At 39.1% G+C, this 20226-nt stretch overlaps 1 protein-coding gene across 2 annotated transcripts in view; it reads left to right on the top strand.

Annotated features, from left to right (window-relative positions):
* prkar1b (protein kinase, cAMP-dependent, regulatory, type I, beta) overlaps positions 1-15508 on the top strand; it is a 202919-nt gene extending 187411 nt beyond the window's left edge. For both annotated transcript variants that reach the window (XM_072559834.1, XM_072559835.1), the window contains exons 10-11: positions 11943-12024; positions 14788-15508. In XM_072559834.1, coding sequence (XP_072415935.1) covers positions 11943-12024; positions 14788-14960 — 255 coding nt within the window. In that variant the 3' untranslated portion in view covers positions 14961-15508. The remainder of the gene's footprint in view (positions 1-11942; positions 12025-14787) is intronic.
* The last annotated feature ends 4718 nt before the right edge of the window (positions 15509-20226 follow it).

Below are 20226 nucleotides of genomic sequence, written 5' to 3'. Positions count from 1 at the left end.
GACTGCAAGGAACAAGAACAGTTTTAAACCTGACAACAAAGAAATACAGAAAACTTGAAATTAGGGTGATAATCAATTCTTTGCAAATGAATGTGAAATCTCAACCTGGAGGCAATGCAAGTTCAAGAGCTATGTGGGTAGTAGATGCTTTTGTAATGAACGCATTATATCAATGGTTAAAGTGTGAGATATCTGAGATAAACTTAAAAGTGTAGTAACAACCAGGTTAAAGTGATCTAGCTTTATGTGTGATGGGAATGCATTAGGTGCATTTAAGATGGCTTTTTTTGTGCAGAGTGTATGTCCACATTTTTTTGTGTAAACTTATTACCTTAAATCTGCTGTTTTGTGCCAGTTTAAATGTTGCGGTATATAGTAAATTAATGCTTCCCTTGTGTATTGTGGCATCAGATTTAATAGATGGTCATAATTGAGGATATTAATAAATTCTAATTATTCTATTGAGTCCAAATATCCCATAGGTCAATGCAAGTATAGAAGGCATTGTTTTTAAGTGACCGTATCGCCCAATAAATAAATTAATGAGAATGAAAAAGGTACTCCTGAGGACCAAACAGGAAATACTGTATTGAGCCCATAAAAAATAAATATTATACTTTTTTAAGGTTCCTAGAAAATAAATGTTTACTGCTTCTTGTTCATTTAAATTAACAGTACATTTTTTTCATTGCATCTGAAACTATATCATAATCAAAGTCAGCAATTTGAGTCAGAATTTTTAGATGCATTCCTGTGACAGTACCTGGTTATTAATAACCAAAACATTTTGAATCTGATGTTGGGATAAGGGAAAATGTCAAGTCTTCATATGGTTATCACTGTTTCTAAGAGTGAAATTTAGGGCAAGCAGTAAACGCGTATGTTTTTATGAAGATAGTATTTTTTTTGATTTTGGACAGACTGAAGACATAGAAGTGCAGGTAGGATGGTACTGCAGTAATTGTTATGTGCCTTGATTTTCATAAGACCATAAGTAATAGGACACATGGACTCTTACTGAAATTAGTACATTGTCTATGGCTCGCATTCAGATATTTTGTTGTAAAAGCTGGCTGTATATAATTCTCTAAATCAAAGTTTATAATCAGTTTAATTAGATGATTATGGGGCAAGGCAATGAGTAGATTCTGCAGAGTTGTACGTTGAGACCATTGAACTTCATCACCATTAATAATCTGAGTGAGGCCATTCATTGAACCAGTTACAAACATGCAGGTGATACAAAAGCATGCAAAATTATTTGGTAACTTTGAGTTTGGTATATGGATTGTTGGAACCTTCTGCCAACTGTCTTTGATCTTAGCAGGAATCTTGACTCAGATATTTTTTAATCAACCTATTGGGACATGTTGTGACACATATCTGAAGCAGCTGGGAGTTGAATCAAGGCCTTCTGGCACACAGGTAGGGCACAAGACTGTGGCGTAAGACCTTGTTGCTTCCAGTCATTGTATAAACCGTAATAGATATAACCTAGACAAAATCAGTTGGCTTTTCCATGCAAGTTTTGTTTTGATAAGAGTTTGTGCGCATTTTTTAAAGCTGATGGCTAGGCTTTTAAATAGAATTTGAGTTGTACATGGGCACCATTCATTGACAATGTGAAAAATTATCCAGTGTAAGCCATGTCCCAAAAAGGCAGGACAAATCCAACCTATTGTTCTCTTCTTGATCATCAACAAAGTGATGGAGTAGGTCTTTGACAGTATTGTCAAGCTACAGCTGCAAAAAAAAACTACTCATTGGCAATCAGTTTGGGTTCCACTAGGATTACTTAACTCCTGCCTAGATTACAACACTTAGTGATTTAGAGGGATATGGGCCAAATGCTGACAAATGGGACTAAATCAGTTCAGGATAAGTGGTCGGCATAGACAAGTTGGACTGAAGGGTCTATTTCCATGCTGTATGACAATTTGTCTGAACACTGACAAAACGGCTGAACTCCAGAGTTGAGATGACAGTGACAGCCCTTGACATCAAGGCAACATTTGAATACTGTCACATTAAAGAGCTTAACAAAATTGCAGTCAATGGGAATTGAGGGGAAAATTCTTTAGCTACTACAAAGAAAGCTGGTTGTGGTTGTCAGAGTTCATCTCAGCCTCTGGATATCACTGCACATGTTCCTCAGCATAATGTTCTATGCTGAACCATCTTCAGCTGCCTTATCAATGATCTTTCCTTGATCGTAAGTCCACTGGGTAGGGGAGAGGGGAGTGCTTACTGGTGATTACACAACGTTTAGCACCATTCACCACTTTTTACATATTGAAGTAACTGGTAAGGCCTTGACTACATTTGGGCTTGGCAGCTAACATTCGCACAAAAACTGACCATCTCCAGTAAGAAATATTATCCCTTGACATCGAATGGCACTACCATTGTTCAATTCGTCCACTATCAATATCCTGTAGATTACCATTGATTAGAAGCTGAATGGACCAGCCATATGATTGCAAGTGGGTACAGGAGCAAATCAAAGGTTAATAAAACAGTGGTGAGTGGCCCTTGCTTCCTGTCTGTCCGCAACCGCAAGAAATGCAAAACTTGCGCCCACACCTCCCCCCTTACTTCCCTCCAAGGCCCCAAGGGATCCTTCTATATCCACCACAAATTCACCTGCACCTCCACACACATCATTTACTGCATCCACTGCACCCGATGGGGCCGCCTCTATATCGGGGAGACAGGCCGCCTACTTGCAGAACGTTTCAGAGAACACCTCTGGGACACCCAACCAACCCAACCACCCCGTGGCTCAACACTTCAACTCCCCCTCCCACTCCACCAAGGACATACAGTTCCTTGGACTACTCCATCGCCAGACCATAGCAACACAACGGTTGGAGGAAGAGCACCTCATCTTCCGCCTAGGAACTCTCCAACCACAAGGGATGAACTCTGATTTCTCCAGTTTCCTCATTTCCCCTCCCCCCACTTTGTCTCAGTCAAATCCCTCAAACTCAGCACCGCCTTCCTAACCTGCAATCTTCTTCCTGACCTCTCTGCCCCCACCCCCACTCTGGCCTATCACCCTCACCTTGACCTCCTTCCACCTATCACATTTCCAACGCCCCTCCCCCAAGTCCCTTCTCCCTACCTTTTATCTTAGCCTGCTGGACACACTTTCCTCATTTCTGAAGAAGGGCTCATGCCCGAAACGTCGATTCTCCTGCTCTTGGATGCTGCCTGACCTGCTGCGCTTTTCCAGCAACACATTTTCAGCTACTGCTTTCAAGGCACAGGCCAGGAGTGTAACGGAATGCCTCCCTACTTGCTGGAGATGTGTAACTTTAGCAGCACTCAGGAAGCTTGAATCCATCCAGGACAAAGTAGCCTGCTTAATTAGTACCCCGACACAACTTTCAACATTCAGTTCCTTTACGACTGTGTGTGTGTGTGTGTGTGTGTGTGTGTGTATACACACCATCTGCAAGATGGACTGCAGTAACTCACCAAGCCTCCTTTAAGTAGATTTATAAATCCCCAACCTTCACGGCCTTGAAGGACAAAGGCAGTGGATGTTTGTGAACACAATCACCTGCACATAACCCTCCAAGCCATCCTGATGTGGAACTGTAGTTCTATTCCGTCACTGTTGCTGGGTCAAGATCTTGGAATTCTCTTTTCAATAGGACTGTGGGCATTCCTACACCCAAAGGAATGGAGAAGTTGAAGAAAGCAGCTTAACCACTACCTTTTCCATGTCAGCTTGGGATGGGCAGTGAATGTTGGCTGGGCCACCACCACCTTCAACCCATGAGCAAATAAAGAAAAATCACAGCTAAACTGAGAATTGAATTAATAGGAGTAGTGTATCTTGTGTAGATTGATGAGTTGGACTGGTGAATATTTCTAGTCTTTGAAGTAAAAGTAAGGTGTTCAGCTTGTATTTTGGTCCACGGTGTTTTTGGTTTTTTTTGTTAAAATAACTGCTTAAGTATTCGATTCGATTTCCTACAGTGTGGAAACAGGCCCTTCGGCCCAACAAGTCCATACTGACCCTCCGAAGAATAAGCCACCCAGTCCCATTTCCCTCTGACTAATGCACCTAACACTATGGGCAATTTAGTCATGGCCAAATCACCTGACCTGCATATCTTTGGACTGTGGGAGGAAACCAGAGCACCCGGAGGAAACCCACGCAGACATGGGGAGAATGTGCAAACTCCACACAGACAGTAGCCCGAGGCTGGAATCGAACCTAGTGCTGTGAGACAGCAGTGCTAACCACCAAGCCACCATGCAGCCCCAACACCAGTGATTTTCTATATTCTGGTTTATAAAAACAATACATCACTACGCTGAAATGTAAAAGAGCAGGGAATTTGAGTAATGTACAAGTTAAATCAAATACAGTAGTGATGGCAGGTTGGTGATGTGTTGCTGTACATGGAAGCTGCTAGACACTAATTTGATACAGAATGAACGCATCTAGTAAATCTTTGCAGCTTGAGGGACTTTGGACCTAACTGAGGAGCTGGATTCTGAGCTGCAGACGTTATCATAATAGGGAAGGGGAAAGCTACCTGGACGCATTTGCTGCAGAAGGCGGTCAAACCCCTCTGATTAGGTAATTCACAATGTGTCTGTGATCAGCAGGAGTGTGTGACTGCAGGTGAGCCAGGTATGCAGACTCAAGAGATTAAAATTGAGGAGCCTCTGCCCCTGCAACAGGTCTGAGGTTCTTGCAAGCTGTGTTGATAAGAGTCTGAACTGCAGGCAGGATGAGAAAACTGACATGGCAGTTATATGATATTATATGTCAGTATAATTAGAGGCTTGATAATGCTGTCTGCAGCTGTGAGCAAGAATCCAAAGACTGTGTTGCCTGCCTGGTGCCAGCGTTAAGGACATCTCCCTGGGGATAGAGGAGAACTTGGAGTGGAATCCAGTAGTAACTTTCCATGTTGGCATAGAGTAAATAAAATCAAGGAGTGAAATGTTATAGGATAGCAGGAAGCTATTTCGATGAGATGGGTTCAGGTGGGTTCACCTGAGCCGTGCTGGGATCAGTATCCTGGCAAATCAAATAACTAGGACTGTAGATTGAGTTTTAAAGTAATTTGGAGGAGACTCGTGAGAGGGAAAATGCAGGTTTACAAGGCAAGAGGATATGGCAGAATTTGAAGTCAGCTATTTGTGTAACGATACCAAGAGTGGGGCAGGAAGCGACATTGTATACAAACATAGAAAAACAGTAGCAAAAAGGGTTAAAAAGGCAGACTTAATAGCTTTGTACTTGAATGTGCATAGTATTTAGAACAAAATAGATGAAGTAACGGCACAAATACAGGTTAATGAGTATGCTCTTATAGCCATTAGGGAATCATGGCTACAAGGAGAATGAAATATTCAGAGGAATGTTACTTTTCAAAAGGGCAAGTAGGAAGGAAAGGGTGGGGGCAGTAATGTAGCATTGTGTGTATGGTATGGAGCAAGTACTGTAGCAAGAAATGAATTGGTACTCAGAATCCATTTTGATGAATGTCAATAATAAAAGAGGGAAAGAAGACACTTGTAGGACCACTGCCCCATTAACAAAGCTATATGTTGGGACAGAGGATAAGTCAGCAGATAACAATGGCATGTAAGAAAGGCAGTACATTTATTTTCATGTAGATTGGGCTAGCCAGAGGAAGTCATAAAAATATATTCAGAACAGTTTCCTGGAACAATATCTTACGCATTCAACCAGAGATCAGGATTTTTTGGATGCGCAATGAGGCAGGTTTAAGAAATGATCTCTGTGTGAAAGATTCCCTCAAACACTGACCATAACATGGAAGAATTTAGCATTCAATTTGAGGAGCTTGGGTTGGAAACAACTGTGTTGAGATTAAATAAGAGCAATTACAAAGGAATGAGGCCAGAGCTGATTGGAGTGAACTGGGAAACGAATTTAGCAGCAGCAATGGTTGAGGAACAATGGCCTATGTGTAAGAAAATAGTTTGTGGTTCATAGCAAAGATGTAATATAGTGAAGAAAGAAGATTCAATGAGGGGAAATAAGCTAACATAGTTCACCAGAAAGTGAAGAACAGCATTGAAATGAGTGAAAAAAAATACAAATGTAGTAAAGATTAATTGTAGGCTAGAGGATGGGGAAAGTTTTAATGGCCAAAAAAGAGGACTGAAAATGTAACATAGCGAGAAAGACTTAGAGGATAAACATGTTGATGTCAAGGCGGATAGCAAGAGCTTTTAAATATATGAAAAGGAAGAGGGAAGCCAAAATTAACCTAAGGTCCTTGGATATTGAGGCTGGGGAAATAATAATGGGGAACCAGGAAATGGCAGAAAAGTTGAATAAATACTTTGCATCAGTCTTCACAGTAGAAGACACTAACAGCATGCCAAAATTACTAAATATTCAAGGAGAGTAAATGTATACCATAACCATCTACAGATAAAAAGTGCTTGGGAAACTAAAGGGGCTAAAGTCCAATAAGTATCCTCGGCCTGAAATGTCAATTTTACTGCTCCTTGGATGCTGCCTGAACTGCTGTGCTCTTCCAGCACCACTAATTCAGAATCTGGTTTCCAGCATCTGCAGTCATTGTTTTTACCGACATGCATCCTAGGTAAGAATGAATTAGCTACAGAAATAGCGGATGCACTGGTAGCAATCTTTCAGGAACCCTTAGATCTGGGAAGGTCCCAGAGGATTGGAAAGCTGTCAATGTAACACTTATTTAAAAAGGGGAGACAAAAAAAACAGGTAATTATAGACCAGTTAACTTAATTCTTTTGGGAAATGTTACAGCTTATTACAAGAAGTGATAACCTCTTTAGAGTATTTAGAAGTACATAGAATAATCAAGCAGAGTCAGCATGACTTCATGAAGGGGAAATCATGCCTGACAAATTTACTAGAGTCCTGAGGAGGTAGCAAGTAGGATAGATAAAAGAAAAGCAGTGGATATAACATATTTGGATTTTTAGATGGCATTTGGCAAAATAAGAGCCCATAATGTTGGAGATGATATATTAGCATAGATAGAGAATTGGCTAATTAAATGAGGCAGATTTGGGAGAAAGGGGGCATTTTCCGGATGGCAACTTGTAACAGGTGGTATGCTACAGGGATCAGTGCTGGGGCCACAATTATTTGCAATATACATTAATGACTTGGATGAGGAAAGTGAATGTACTCTAGCCAAGTTTGCAGATGACACAAAAAAAATATGGGAGGGCAAGTGCTCAGGATAGTTGCAAATAATCTGCAGAGGGATCTATGTATATAGAGGGAATAGAAATGTATCAGTTGGAATGGAATATGTAAGGTTATCCATTTTGTCAGGAAGAATAGAGGAAATTGATTAATATTTAAACAATAATAACAGAGGAATTTGGGAGTCCCTGTCCATGAATCTCGAACAGTTAGCATCTAAGTTCAGGTACTAGGGAGGCAATTGGAATGTTGGCATTTATTTCAAAGGGAATGGAATAAAGAAGTAGATGATTTTGCTAAAGTGTGCAAGGCACTAGTCAAATCACTGCTACAGTTTTGGGTCTCCTACCTAAGGAAAGAAATACTGGCAATGGAAGCAGTCCAAAGAGAGTTCACTGGGCCTACCTGGAACAGAAGGATGGAGGACTGTATTATGAGGAGAGGTTGCGCAGGTAGGGCCTGTAATTATTGGAATTTAGAAGAATGAGAGATGACCTTATTAAAATATTTAGGATTCTTGGGGGACTTGACTGGGCCATTGCAGAAATTGCTTCTGTTGTGGGAGACTCTATACCAGAGTATATAATTTCAGAATAAAGGATCACATGTTTAAGACAGAGGTAAAGAGGAATTTCTTTATTGAGGGTAGTGAATCAGTTGAATTCTTTACCACAGAAGACTGTTCATGCTGTGTTGTTGAGTGTATTCAGGACTGAGATGGACAGATGTTAATTTGTAGGAGAATCGAAGGTTATGGGGTAAAAACAGGAAAGTGGAGTTGAGGATTATCAGATCAGCCATGATCTCTCTGAATGGCAAAATCGACTTAATATGCTGATTGGCCGACTTTAACTCCTACATCTTATTGTGTTATAGAACAATGTCAGGACTCAGGGGTTTAACATCCTGAGTTTCATTTTCAATTGGAAGGAACCAGGAAAACAAATCAGAAAATCATGAATCCTCCTCTTTTCCACCTGAAAGTGTTAACTATGATTATTGCCTCAGTAGTTCTAAATTATGACTATAAATATATAGCTATTATATATAGCTCCCCATTTTTAGGGCATATACACTGTACAATGTTGATTCAAATTAGGCTGCTGATACCTGAAAACTCATAATGTACAATGAATTGGTTATATTTAGTTTTGTTATACTCGATGGCTCAACATAGTATATAAGTAGCTCTAAGTGATGAAATTTCCCTTCTCTCGTATTTGAAATTTTGCCAGTATGTTTGAGTTGACCTCCTGGCATAATCTGAAGCAGGAATAATGCTAGAACCTGGAATAAAACTTTGCAGCATGTGAATTTGTTTACTGAAGATTTAAAATGTAGATAGATTTTACTCATGTTCATCAATTAATTTTTCTAAAAAGCGTTTGTGCAGAGGAAAATAAAGTTTGGTTTTATAGTGCTTTATCAGGAGTTTCTTCTAGTACAATCCAAAATTTTAGGATATAGAAGCTTGTTTTCTTTCTCTCTTGTTTAAATAGCATCCTTCCTAGATTTAGACCGTGAATACTTCTAGATGTATATGAAGAAGTTTATAAATATACAGTTATATTCATTATTTACATTTGTTCCATTATCATACTTGATTCTAAAATACTATAGTATTGTGTTGAGAAAGTGATTAGGTAATATCATCCAAACTGCTCAATAGTCCATAATGTATGCTGTTAACCCAGGAGCCAAAGTAACAATTCAAGACATTCTGTTGTTCAAGTAAACATCACTCAAAGTTTCATAGTTGGCAATTGATTTGACCTTTTTGGAGTGATTTTCTGGAAAAGATCTTGGTGATAAAGTTGAAGGCATTCAGGAAGGTTCTAGGAAGCAGTAAGCAAGATCTAAGGCCACATTTGGAGGTGCCGCTTTTGGACTAGGGTGTACAACGTTAAAAATCACACAATATCAGGTTATAGTCCAACAGGTATATTTGGAAACACTAGCTCTCAGTGCTGCTCCTTCATCAGGTGGTTGTGGAGTATAAGATCATAAGGCAGAATTTATAGCAAAGGTTTACAGTGTAATGTAACTGAAATTATATATTGAAAAATACCTGGATTGTTTGTTAAGTCCTCTCATCTTTTGGAATGACCACATTGGTTTCAGCTCTTTCATATATAAATCCCAGAACGTTTTTTTAAAAAGTTACATTCTCAAGTGAACCTTAACAACAAGTGCCATGTCAGCTTCGATAATGCATTGAAGGTGTGAGGTGTTCTGTGTGAGGCCGTCTGTGCTCCAATGTTCAGACTGACTCTATTTCTAAAAAAAGGGATTTACAGAATCTTACATGGATTCATGCAGTTTTTGAGCAAATTAAAATGTAATTCTGCAAGTACAAATTCACCCCACAAACTTATATTTGTGTGTGTGTGTGTGTGTGTGTGTGTGTGTGTATGTATGTATGTGTGCGCACGTGCAGGGTTTGGTGGGGGGGTCGGGGGGGGCATTGGTGAGTGTGTGGGTGGGGTGGTTGGTTGGTGAGTGTTTGTGACGGGGGGGCATTGGTGAGTGTCTGTAAGAGGGTGTGAGTATGTCTGAGTGTAAAGGGGTGTACGTCTGTGAGAGGGTGCATGTGAGTATGGGAGTGTATGTGTGAGCATATGAGAGAGGGTCTGCATGAATGTATGGGTCTGTAGGAGTGTGTGTGTGTGTATGTGGTGCAGTGGGGTCACTTGTTGTGTGACATGAACCCAAGGTACGTGTTGAGGCCATCACCATGGGTACTGAACTTGGTTACAGCCTCTGCTCGGCCACTTTGTGTTGTTGTCTGTCCCGAAGTCCACCTTGGAGAATGGTCACCTGAAGCTCTGAGGTTGAATGTCCTGGACCACTGAAGTGTTCTCCGACTGGGAGGGAACACTCCTGTCTGTTGATTGTTATGTGATGTCCATTCATCCGTTTCTGTTGCCTCTGCTCTGTCTCACCAACATACTATGCCTTAGGGCATCTTTGTCTATCTCATACGCTGCAGGCAATGTTGGCTGAGTCACATGAGTACCTGACACATAGATGGTGAGAGGTGTCCCCACGTGTAATGGTGGTATCTGTGTTGACAGTCAGACATGTCTTGCAGCATCCCACGTTCTAAGGATATTATACTCCACAACCACCTGATCGAGGAACAGCACTCTGAAAGCTAGTGCTTGCAACTAAACCTGTTGGACTATAACCTGGTGTTGTTTGATTTTTAACTAAAGCCACATTGTACTTGGTGCGTAAAAACACTGCTTGTCCAGTTCAGCATATGATCAGTTTTACATCCATGGACTGGGAGGCTTGCCTTTTGACACAGAAGGGCGACATTTATATGGGTGGTTTCAATTGCTGCAGATATAAATTAGCTTCTCAATCTTTTCCTTCTTTCAAGAACATTGAGTCAAACTAAATTCTGTGATGCCAGTTTAAAGCAAATTTGAGGCCTGGACAAGAGGTTAAAGAGTATGGGAACAGATGTTGTACATTCTGTATAATTCTTATAGCAGTCAGTTAAAAAGGAAAAATGCAAATACTGTAAGAACAAAGCTGACCTGCCATTACTTACAAAGGAAAGCATGCAGCAGAACTATTGTCACAATTGGAAAGTGAAGTATGATTGAGCTACTTAATGAGGCTTAATGAGCCACAGACAGTAACAGGAAGAATTTTTAAATTAGATATGGTACTGAATGAACTGTTACACAGCAAAATAAAAAGTACATGGCGTAAACCTGCAATAATGTCGAGAATGCTAGAAATGTTCAACTTGTCAATTATCTGAAGAAATAAGCTGTATTAAATATATTAAGTGTAAACCACTTGTCAAAGCTGGAAACAATGAGGTAGTGAGCTAAAATATTTTGAGAACAGACAGGCAGAGAGCAAACAGATTCAGACAAGCAAGGAAATTATCCAGCCTGGGACCCATCAGTAAACTTGGAGCAAACCTTTATCTACCATATGAAGAACAAGAAGAGATTTTTGCTGCAGGGGTTTCCCTGCACCTCAACTTGAATGAAACCAGAAACCTGTTACTGCAAGCAGTAAACCATTTTGGATCCCATTTCTAGAAACTTCCAAGCTCCACTTCTTCAATGAATGAAAGGAAGTCACAGGTCTACAAAGTTCGAAGACTGCATAATAAGAGAATTAAGGTGAAATTAAATTTGGATCTTAGAGACCGATGTATCCTCTCTTTTTGTAATCCAGACATCTTCTGGGGAGCATATTTTCTGCATCTGCCTTGAATAATTTTTCAAGTTTCAATGAGATCAGTTCTCATTTTTACAAACTCTCAAGAAATATAGCCTATCCCTGCCATCCAAGAAATTAATTCAATGAACCTCTGTTACATTGCCTCTATGGAAAATATATCCTTCCTTGGTTCAGGAGAGTGAAACTTCATACAGCATTTCAGGTGCAGTGTCACCAAGGTTGTGTACGCATCTGAAGCAAGACATTGTTGCTCTTATGTTCAAATCCTCTTGAAATAAAGACAACACGTCTTTAGTCTTCATAATCACTTGCTGAAGCAAATAACAATGTTTTACATTTTGTGTAACATTTTATGACTGAATTGAAAATAAATTGAAATGGATATTCAAGTATGTATGTTGGATATGTTTTGAGGATCCAGAATACAAGAAATGAATCTTGCTAAAGCATCGAGTTTTGATACTTGGAGTCTTTTTTTTATCAAATAAAACAAATGCCCTTGCTTTTCACTTACAAGTAATTTTTCTTTAATTAGGGCACTGCTTCAGTCCTTCAACGTAGATCAGATAATGAGGAATATGTGGAGGTTGGAAGACTAGGACCTTCAGACTATTTTGGTAAGTTTGGATTTCACATTTAGTTTCAAAATAACATTAGTGTTGATGCTTTATCCTTTAACATGGATGTTTCAGTAAACATTGTTATGAAACAGTTTAACTATGTTCGACACATTTACCAGGGATGAACTCTAATGAATAAATGGTGTGATGCCTAATGAATCCTGATTGCACTGCTTATTCTTCTCCTGCATAATTTTGAATGTTTCTTATAAGTTTAGAAATAGTTTTGATAAAAATACTGAAAAGAATGCAGAATCAGTTACAATGAGTAACATATTATCAAGTAAAGGCACATTCCAGTTTTTTTTAATTTTTAGCCTGCAATATTTTATGTATTTTCACTCAGTAGAGGACTGTACAGCTCATAGTGATGTAATAATTTGTAACAAAAAATGTAAAGTCTGAGAGAAAATAGTTGCATTTTCTGACATAATTAGAAATTAAAGACATCCAACACAGAATCATTAAGTACTTTCTTAAGTGATTAAATTCAAATATATTATTCTCTCAGTTCCCCTTGAAATAATCCATTTGTTTCCAATGATGGATATTGGAAAACTATTAAAAATTCCTAAATATGTTTGTTGAATGAAGTTCAACCATGGAATACATTGCAATCAAATATGTGACAATATTTAATCTAAATCGATTATACTTTACACTGAGTTCACGGTAGGTACTCCTGCATGTTTCATTAATTGACTCATCAGTAAATTATTAGACATTCAAGAATTCAACAGAATTTCACTGTTAAACTAGTCGGTTGAAATGGATTTGCTTTCCAGAAAGCTACATAAAAATTTAAATGGACAAAGTAATAATCAGTCATTCTTAAGTCACTTTTTTTAGGATTGCACATGTATTTATTTATTTGAAACTAAATGTTTCAGGCCCATTACTGGTTGATGACGATCATGTATTTTCAGCTATCAAATCATTCATGGCAAAGAAAATGGGTACTTGGCTCGTTGAGTCCATCTTAGGTTTCAATGGAGCAACCCATTTATTGACAGTTTCTGCTTGATCCCTGGAGCTCTTCATGTTTATATCTTCCAAGCATCTAACCACTTTTCTTTTGAAGTCATTGATAGTTTCCACTTCATCACCCCTGTGGGCAATGAGTTCAAGATATTTAGCATTCCCTGCACAAAATAAGTTCTTAATAATTAAAGTGGCTTGGGGGCAAAATTGGTCTTATGACTTCTGCTTTACTAGATGTAAGCTAGGCACAATGCGGACCAGTTCTAAGAAGCAAGGCATCCAAAGGATCCTTGTGAGTTGTCTGCCCGAAAGTTGAATTTGGTGACTTTCAGTTGCCTGAAATAGGCATGAGAACCCTTTGATGTATATGCAAGAGGGCTGTTTTGGTTTCCTTTCTGATATTTCATGAGGCAAAGTAATGCCAATTGGGCTTGCTCAGCATGACCTACTTAAGCATTCTCAAACACAAGTAGCATTTTAAATAAACAAAAAAAAACCCTCTATTTGGGTAAACAGAAGTACTCCCTGATTCTGCAGTACACTGTTCTGAACATCCTACCAGGATCCCCACTTCGTACCAGGAAATGTATTTTACTTAAACATGCAAATTACCTTTTAGAATGGGACGCCTACTGGCAGCTCTTGAGACTGCTTGTTCAGCCTCTGTCGCAGGATAGTCACTGTCTTTAGATTCAATACTAGGCAGCAACTTAAATGCCTTTATTTGCATAAAAATATTTGCGAATTAACATTTTCTCCTATCATGTTACACTATGATTCTGGAATACTGGATAACTTCAAATAAGTTGCAGATTATATTTGCAAAATAAGGATTTAAATCAAATTCCCTCGGTGCTGTAATAATGGAACTCCTGTTTGATATTTCAGCAATAAACATAGTTGTTCTTTAAAAGATATACATAGCAAAACAAACTGTAATACATTAGTTTTAGTGATGCCTCCTACTTCTTAAAAGGCCCAGGATGGCTACAATGCAGCAGTTTCCACCAGGAGGTGCTAAGTAGTAATTGGAGCCAGAGACCTTGGCTACTTGCATGCTCCCTTCTCTATCCCCCAGAGCTGATTGCTGAGGGCGACTGTAGTACTTATCCTTGACTCTACTATAATATTAGCTGACTTGAAGTGATGAGGAAATAAACCTGGACCCTTCCTGGTTTGTCAAACTTACTAAAGGATAATCTTTTTAATCTCTCTCAACTTTGCCAACTTTTTTGCACTCCTATATGCTTCAAATGTTTGCTTGTTTTGAAGTTGAAGGCTAAACAATCTGGTGAATTTTTGTCAGCAGTCTTTGCTAAGATATTAATTAAAGTAGCTTGTAAGCTTTGCAGCTAATGTAATTTCAATGTCACCAAGTAACCAGGTGTTCCAATTCTTAAATGGCCTTTCTTATTATCTATCCTACTGTGCAGCCAATTCAACATTAGATAGTTGATCTAAATCAGGAAACTCAACAGTAATTGGTCTGTATTATTTACAGTTGGTGGTGGAGGAATCTCTGATCACCTTGTCAGAGTTTAATGAGTAACCTAAAGTAAACGTTGCATAAAGAAATCCAGTGCCTCCACGAACACAGCTACAGGCAATACAGTCTGACCTAATTTCTTAAATAGACTTTTAATAATTTCAAATTTCTGGACTAGTTTGTCTAATGTTATTCTTTTTCAGATTTTCTCATTTAAAAACAGGAAGCAAAAGCAGTAAATAAAAATTTACAACTGTCTAAATTTTGATTCTTACTATTTTGTTCATGTTCAGGTGAAATTGCCCTTCTCTTGAATCGGCCGCGAGCAGCGACTGTAGTTGCACGTGGTCCACTGAAATGTGTCAAGCTGGATCGTCCACGCTTTGAACGAGTTCTGGGTCCATGCTCTGAAATTCTCAAGAGAAACATTCAACGATACAATAGTTTCATTTCTTTAACTGTTTAAAACTTTTGGATCCATTGCTGCCTTTGTGTTACTTTGTGCAATTAACTTGATCTGTATTGTTGTGTATTAATGCGTTTTATGTAAGACTTCCAACTGATTTTTAAAAGACCCTCAGAAATAGGTAATCCAACAGGAAGAGTTCGTAATCTGTTGAGCAAAAGTTCTAAACGTTGCTGCTTTTTTGTCAATGAAACTTAATAATGGATTCCAGTTTACTGCTTTATCTACTACTTCAGGTCACTGCAGCATTGAAATAAATTTACTTGAGAATGATCATACATTTTGCTAGTTAAACGTAATTTGTTTCTTTGTTTACAATATTGTTTTAAACAATGTTTCTTGTGATTTCCACACAGTGAATAATTTAAAGTTCTCAAGTTTGTAATTCATGGATTGCAATGTGTTATACTTGATCATACCACCTTGAGTACCTAATGCTCTGACCATAAAGTTAAAAAATGAGTGTATCATGCTGAACAGGTGAAATTGTGACAAAACTGCACATTCTAGGATAAATGAAAAGCCAAATTAAAGGAATATTCTTCAAACTTGTGGGCTTTTATTTATTTGTCTAGTATATTTTCAAACTTGAGGTCACGTTTTTTTATTACTTGAACATGAATCCTTTGTTTCAAGTATATTCTGCCAGAAATCTCAGTCTTGTTAATGAAGAGTTGTAAGGTGTGGCAGGCATTTTTATTGTATGCACTGAAGTATAATCATTAATGTATGAAGTGGGGGGTCCTCGATCAGTTCAGTTTACCAGTGCAGTCTAGATGAGTTTATAGTCTGTTGCAGCTGTTCCCAGGGGCTCATACACTATCCAATATATAGGAACAGGTTTTAGAAACTTAGTTTTTGTGATTAAAAGAAATCCAAAACAAACTTCACAATTAAGGTTTCTAATATTTTGTATAGTCTTACTTTGCACTATTTTAAGTATACTTTAGGGGTGTAGGTTTGCTCACTGAGCTGTAGGTTTGATATCCAGACGTTTCATTACATGGCTAGGTAACATCATCAGTGGCGACCTCCAAGTGAAGTGAAGCTGTTGTCTCCTGCTTTTTATTTATATGTTTGTCCTGGATGGGGGTCCTGGGGTTTGTGGTGATGTCATTTCCTGTTCATTTTCTGAGGGGTTGATAGATGGTATCTAGATCTATGTGTTTGTTTATGGCGTTGTGGTTGGAGTGCCAGGCCGCTAGGAATTCTCTGGCATGTCTTTGCTTAGCCTATCCCAGGATAGATGTGTTGTCCCAGTCGAAATGGTTTTTTTCATCCGTGTGTAGTATACTTTTTAAAGTTAGCTATCTTATTAAACTTGTGCTATTCGGAGCTTATTTAACCAAAGTCTGTTTCTCCAAAGGAGTAAGTAATCCCATAATATCGCTTTTTGTGCCGCATTGCCTTTCCCAGATATTTTGGAACGTCATTCATATTTGAAAAATAGCACCAGAACCATTATATTTTCTATCATTTTATGTGATACATTTGCTTTCACAAGTCCAATAAAAATAAATCCTCCAATTTGCATTTGTTTTTCTTTTATGTTAATCTGTGAATTGTAATAGTATATGTGTGCATATGTTTAAACACATAAGCATTCTTGAATTGCATTTGATATTGTTACTGTATATCCACATGACGTTTATGATTACTAGCATATCTAACAGCTGAAGCATGTACCAAGTCTGTCAAATAGGCATACAGTTCAAAGGTAATTTTCTGTATATACATCCGTAAATCTTTAAGGGAGGAAGTATTTTCCAAAATATGTAGAAGTGAGTGTATATAGTTACTTATAGTTAATTTAAACCCATTATTCCTTTTCTGCTTTCTGTCACGATAGAATGCAGATAAAACTGATTCTTAGGTGTAAAATTCCTTTGCCTTAGAACCATTCCCCTTTTTCCTCCTGTTTCGTTCTTGTCCTTTTTCAGACACTAAGCAGTATTTTATGCTTATATCCATAATTTGACTATTAATCTGTTATAGCTACAATGTTAAAGGCACTGCATCCAGGATTCTGACAACATCCCAGCTGGAATACAGAAGATGTTGCTCCTAACTTACCCACATCCCTAGCCAAGCTGGTCTAGTCCAGCTTCAACACTGTCATCTACCCAACAATGTGGATAATCAACCTAATATGTCCTGTCTGCACGAAGCCAGACAAATCCCATCTGGACAGTTCGCATCCTGTAGCATAGTCTCAATTGTCAGCAAAGTGAGGTATGGTGTCAACAGTGCAATCATATGGCACTTACTCAGCAGCAACTTGGTCAGTAAGCTTTTGCCCGAAACGTTGATTTCACTGCTCGTTGGATGCTGCCTGAACTGCTGTGCTCTTCCAGCACCACTAATCCAGTAAGCAACTTGGTCAGTGACAACTTGCTCACCGATACTCAGTTTCTATGTGTAAGGACTACTCAACTCCTGATTAGACAATAGACAATAGGTGCAGGAGTAGGCCATTCAGCCCTTCGAGCCTGCACTGCCATTCAATATGATCATGGCTGATCATTCCTAATCAGTATCCTCTTCCTGCCTTATCTCCATAACCCTTGACTCCACTATCTTTGAGAGCTCTATCCAACTCTTTCTTAAATGAATCCAGAGACTGGGCCTCCACTGCCCACTGGGGCAGAGCATTCCACACAGCCACCACTCTCTGGGGGAAGAAGTTTCTCCTCATCTCTGTCCTAAATGGTCTACTCTGTATTTTTAAGCTGTGTCCTCTGGTTCGGCACTCACCCATCAGCGGAAACATGTTTCCTGCTGCCAGAGTGTTCAATCCTATTCTATTACCTGTTTGGTCCAAGTGTTGACAAAAGAGCTAAATTCCATGATGACATGGGTGTGACAATCCTTGACATTAAGGTAGCATTTGCACAGGGTAGTATCAAGGAGCCCTTGTAAAATTGAAGTTGTGGAATCAAGAGAAAAAAGCACTCCTGGTTGGAGTCATACTGAGCACAAAAGAAGATGGTTGTATTTTTATTTAGATTAGATTCCCTACAGTGTGGAAACAGGCCCTTTGGCCCAACAAGACTACATCGATTCTCTGAAGAGTAAACCACCCAGTCCCATTTCCCTCTCACTAATGCACCTAACACTATGGGCAATTTAGCATGGCCAATTCAACTGACCTGCATATCTTTGGACTGTGGGAGAAAACCGGAGCACCCGGAGAAAACCCAAGCAGACACAAGAAGAATGTGCAAACTCCACACAGACAGTCACCCAAGGCTGGAATCGAACGTGGGGCCATGGTGCTGTGAGGCAGCAGTGCTAACCACTGAGCCATCATGTATTTGTTGTGAAGACCAATCATCTCAGCCCTCGGACATTCTATAAGCATTCCACAGTATAGTTCTCGGCTCAATGTAAGGTCAAAGATTGTGATGTTCACTGACTATACACTGCACCACACTTAGCAACTCCTCTGATATTGAAGCAGTGTGTTTTCAAATGTAGCAAGACCTGGAAGACATTCCAGCTTCATCCAATGAATGGCAAGTGAGATTTGCACAGTGCAAATGCCAGGAAAGAATGTCTCTACCATATGAGAATCTCATACTCTCTTCTTAATCTTCAGCAGCATTATCCTCCGTCAACATCTTAGGATTGTCACTGACCAGAAACTGAATTGTACTAGCGTTATAAATACTGTGGCTGCAAGCAGATCAGAGGTTTGGAATTTTGTAATAATCTGTCTCACGATTTACCAAAGCATATCCAGCATCTAAAGAGGACAAGTCAAGAATCTGATGGAATTCTGTCCACTTAAGTTGGATGAGTACAGCTTCAACAAGAAACTTAACACCATCCACAATAAAGCTGCCCACTTATTTGGCACCAATTTACTACTAAATGTTACTTCTTCTACCCCCAGTGCATAGTGGCAGCAGTGGGTGCAATCTACAAGATCCATTGCAGCAGCTTGCTAAGATTCCTTCATCGGTACCTTCTAAAATGTGACTTATAGCCTCCTAGAAGAACAAGGCCAGCAAGCACACGGAAAGGGCACACTTCACAAGTTCTCCCTCAAACCGCACAGTTTCCTAACTCAGTTGTATTGTTTGTTTTTTGTGTCTTGGTCAAAATCCTACAACTTCCTCATGAGCAGCAACAGGAGATGTATGTACATTGTATTTGTTCTCTACAGCAATTCAAGGAGGTGACTCCCATCACCTATTCAAGGGCTATTTAGCATATGAAATCATGCTGACCTTGCTAACAATGCTCACTCCTCATGAGTGTATAAAACATGTAATTCCTACAAATGTCTTCCTATAATTTTGATGTAAAGCTTAGTTGTAGATAATCAGATAAATCATCTGAGTGGCAGATCTTGCAGTAGCTTTATTTGTAATGTATTCATTGATATCAGATCCAACTAGCGAATTTTAGTTTTACATTTATGAGGATTTGACTATGCTGCGATTAAATTCTGTGGATAATGTATGTCTTTACACTTGACACCTTGCTAAGTGTTTGTATCATAAATCATGTGATCTTTCGTAATGCACTGAAATTTCACTTGTAGCATAGAAATTTAGAGTCAGAAGATGATAAAGAAAGATGTTTGGTTCGAAAACCAGAGGATGCTAAATGTTTTGGGACGTGTCTCATAAGAGTGAGCCCTACCAGAAATCTTGAAACATTAGTCAAGAGTAAGAAGGAAGCAGATGTCAGGTATAGACAGCAGAAGTAGTGATTCCCTAGAAGAATATAAAAGCAGTAGGCATATACTTAAGACGAAAATCCGGAGGGCAAAAAGAGAGCTTTGGCAAATAAGGTTAAGGAGAATCTAAAGGGATTCTAAAAATACATTAGGGGTGAAAGGGTAACTAGGAAGAGAATCGGGGATATGAAATGAGTGCTTTGTATCAGTGTTTACTGTGGAGAAAGATATGCAAGTTAAAGAATGTGGGGAAGTAAATAGCGACATCTTGAAAAATGTCCATATTACAGAGGAGGTGGTGTTGGGTGTCTTAAAATGCATAAAGGCAGATAAATCCCCAGGACCTGATCAGGTGTATCCTAGAACCCTGTGGGAAGCTAGGGAAGTGATTGCTGGTAACCCTGCTAAGATATTTGAAACATAGCCAGAGGTGAGGTGCCTGAAGACCGGAGGTTGGCTCATGTGCCATTATTTAAGAAAAGTGGTAAGGCAATGTCAGGGAACTGTAGACTGGTAAGGTTGACATCAGTGGTGCGCTAGTTGGAGGGAATGCTGAGGGACAGGATTTACATTTATTTG

The sequence above is a fragment of the Chiloscyllium punctatum genome, chromosome 40, assembly GCF_047496795.1.
Source record: "Chiloscyllium punctatum isolate Juve2018m chromosome 40, sChiPun1.3, whole genome shotgun sequence".
NCBI lineage: Eukaryota > Metazoa > Chordata > Chondrichthyes > Orectolobiformes > Hemiscylliidae > Chiloscyllium > Chiloscyllium punctatum.
This window is presented reverse-complemented; position numbering and strand designations above follow the sequence as displayed.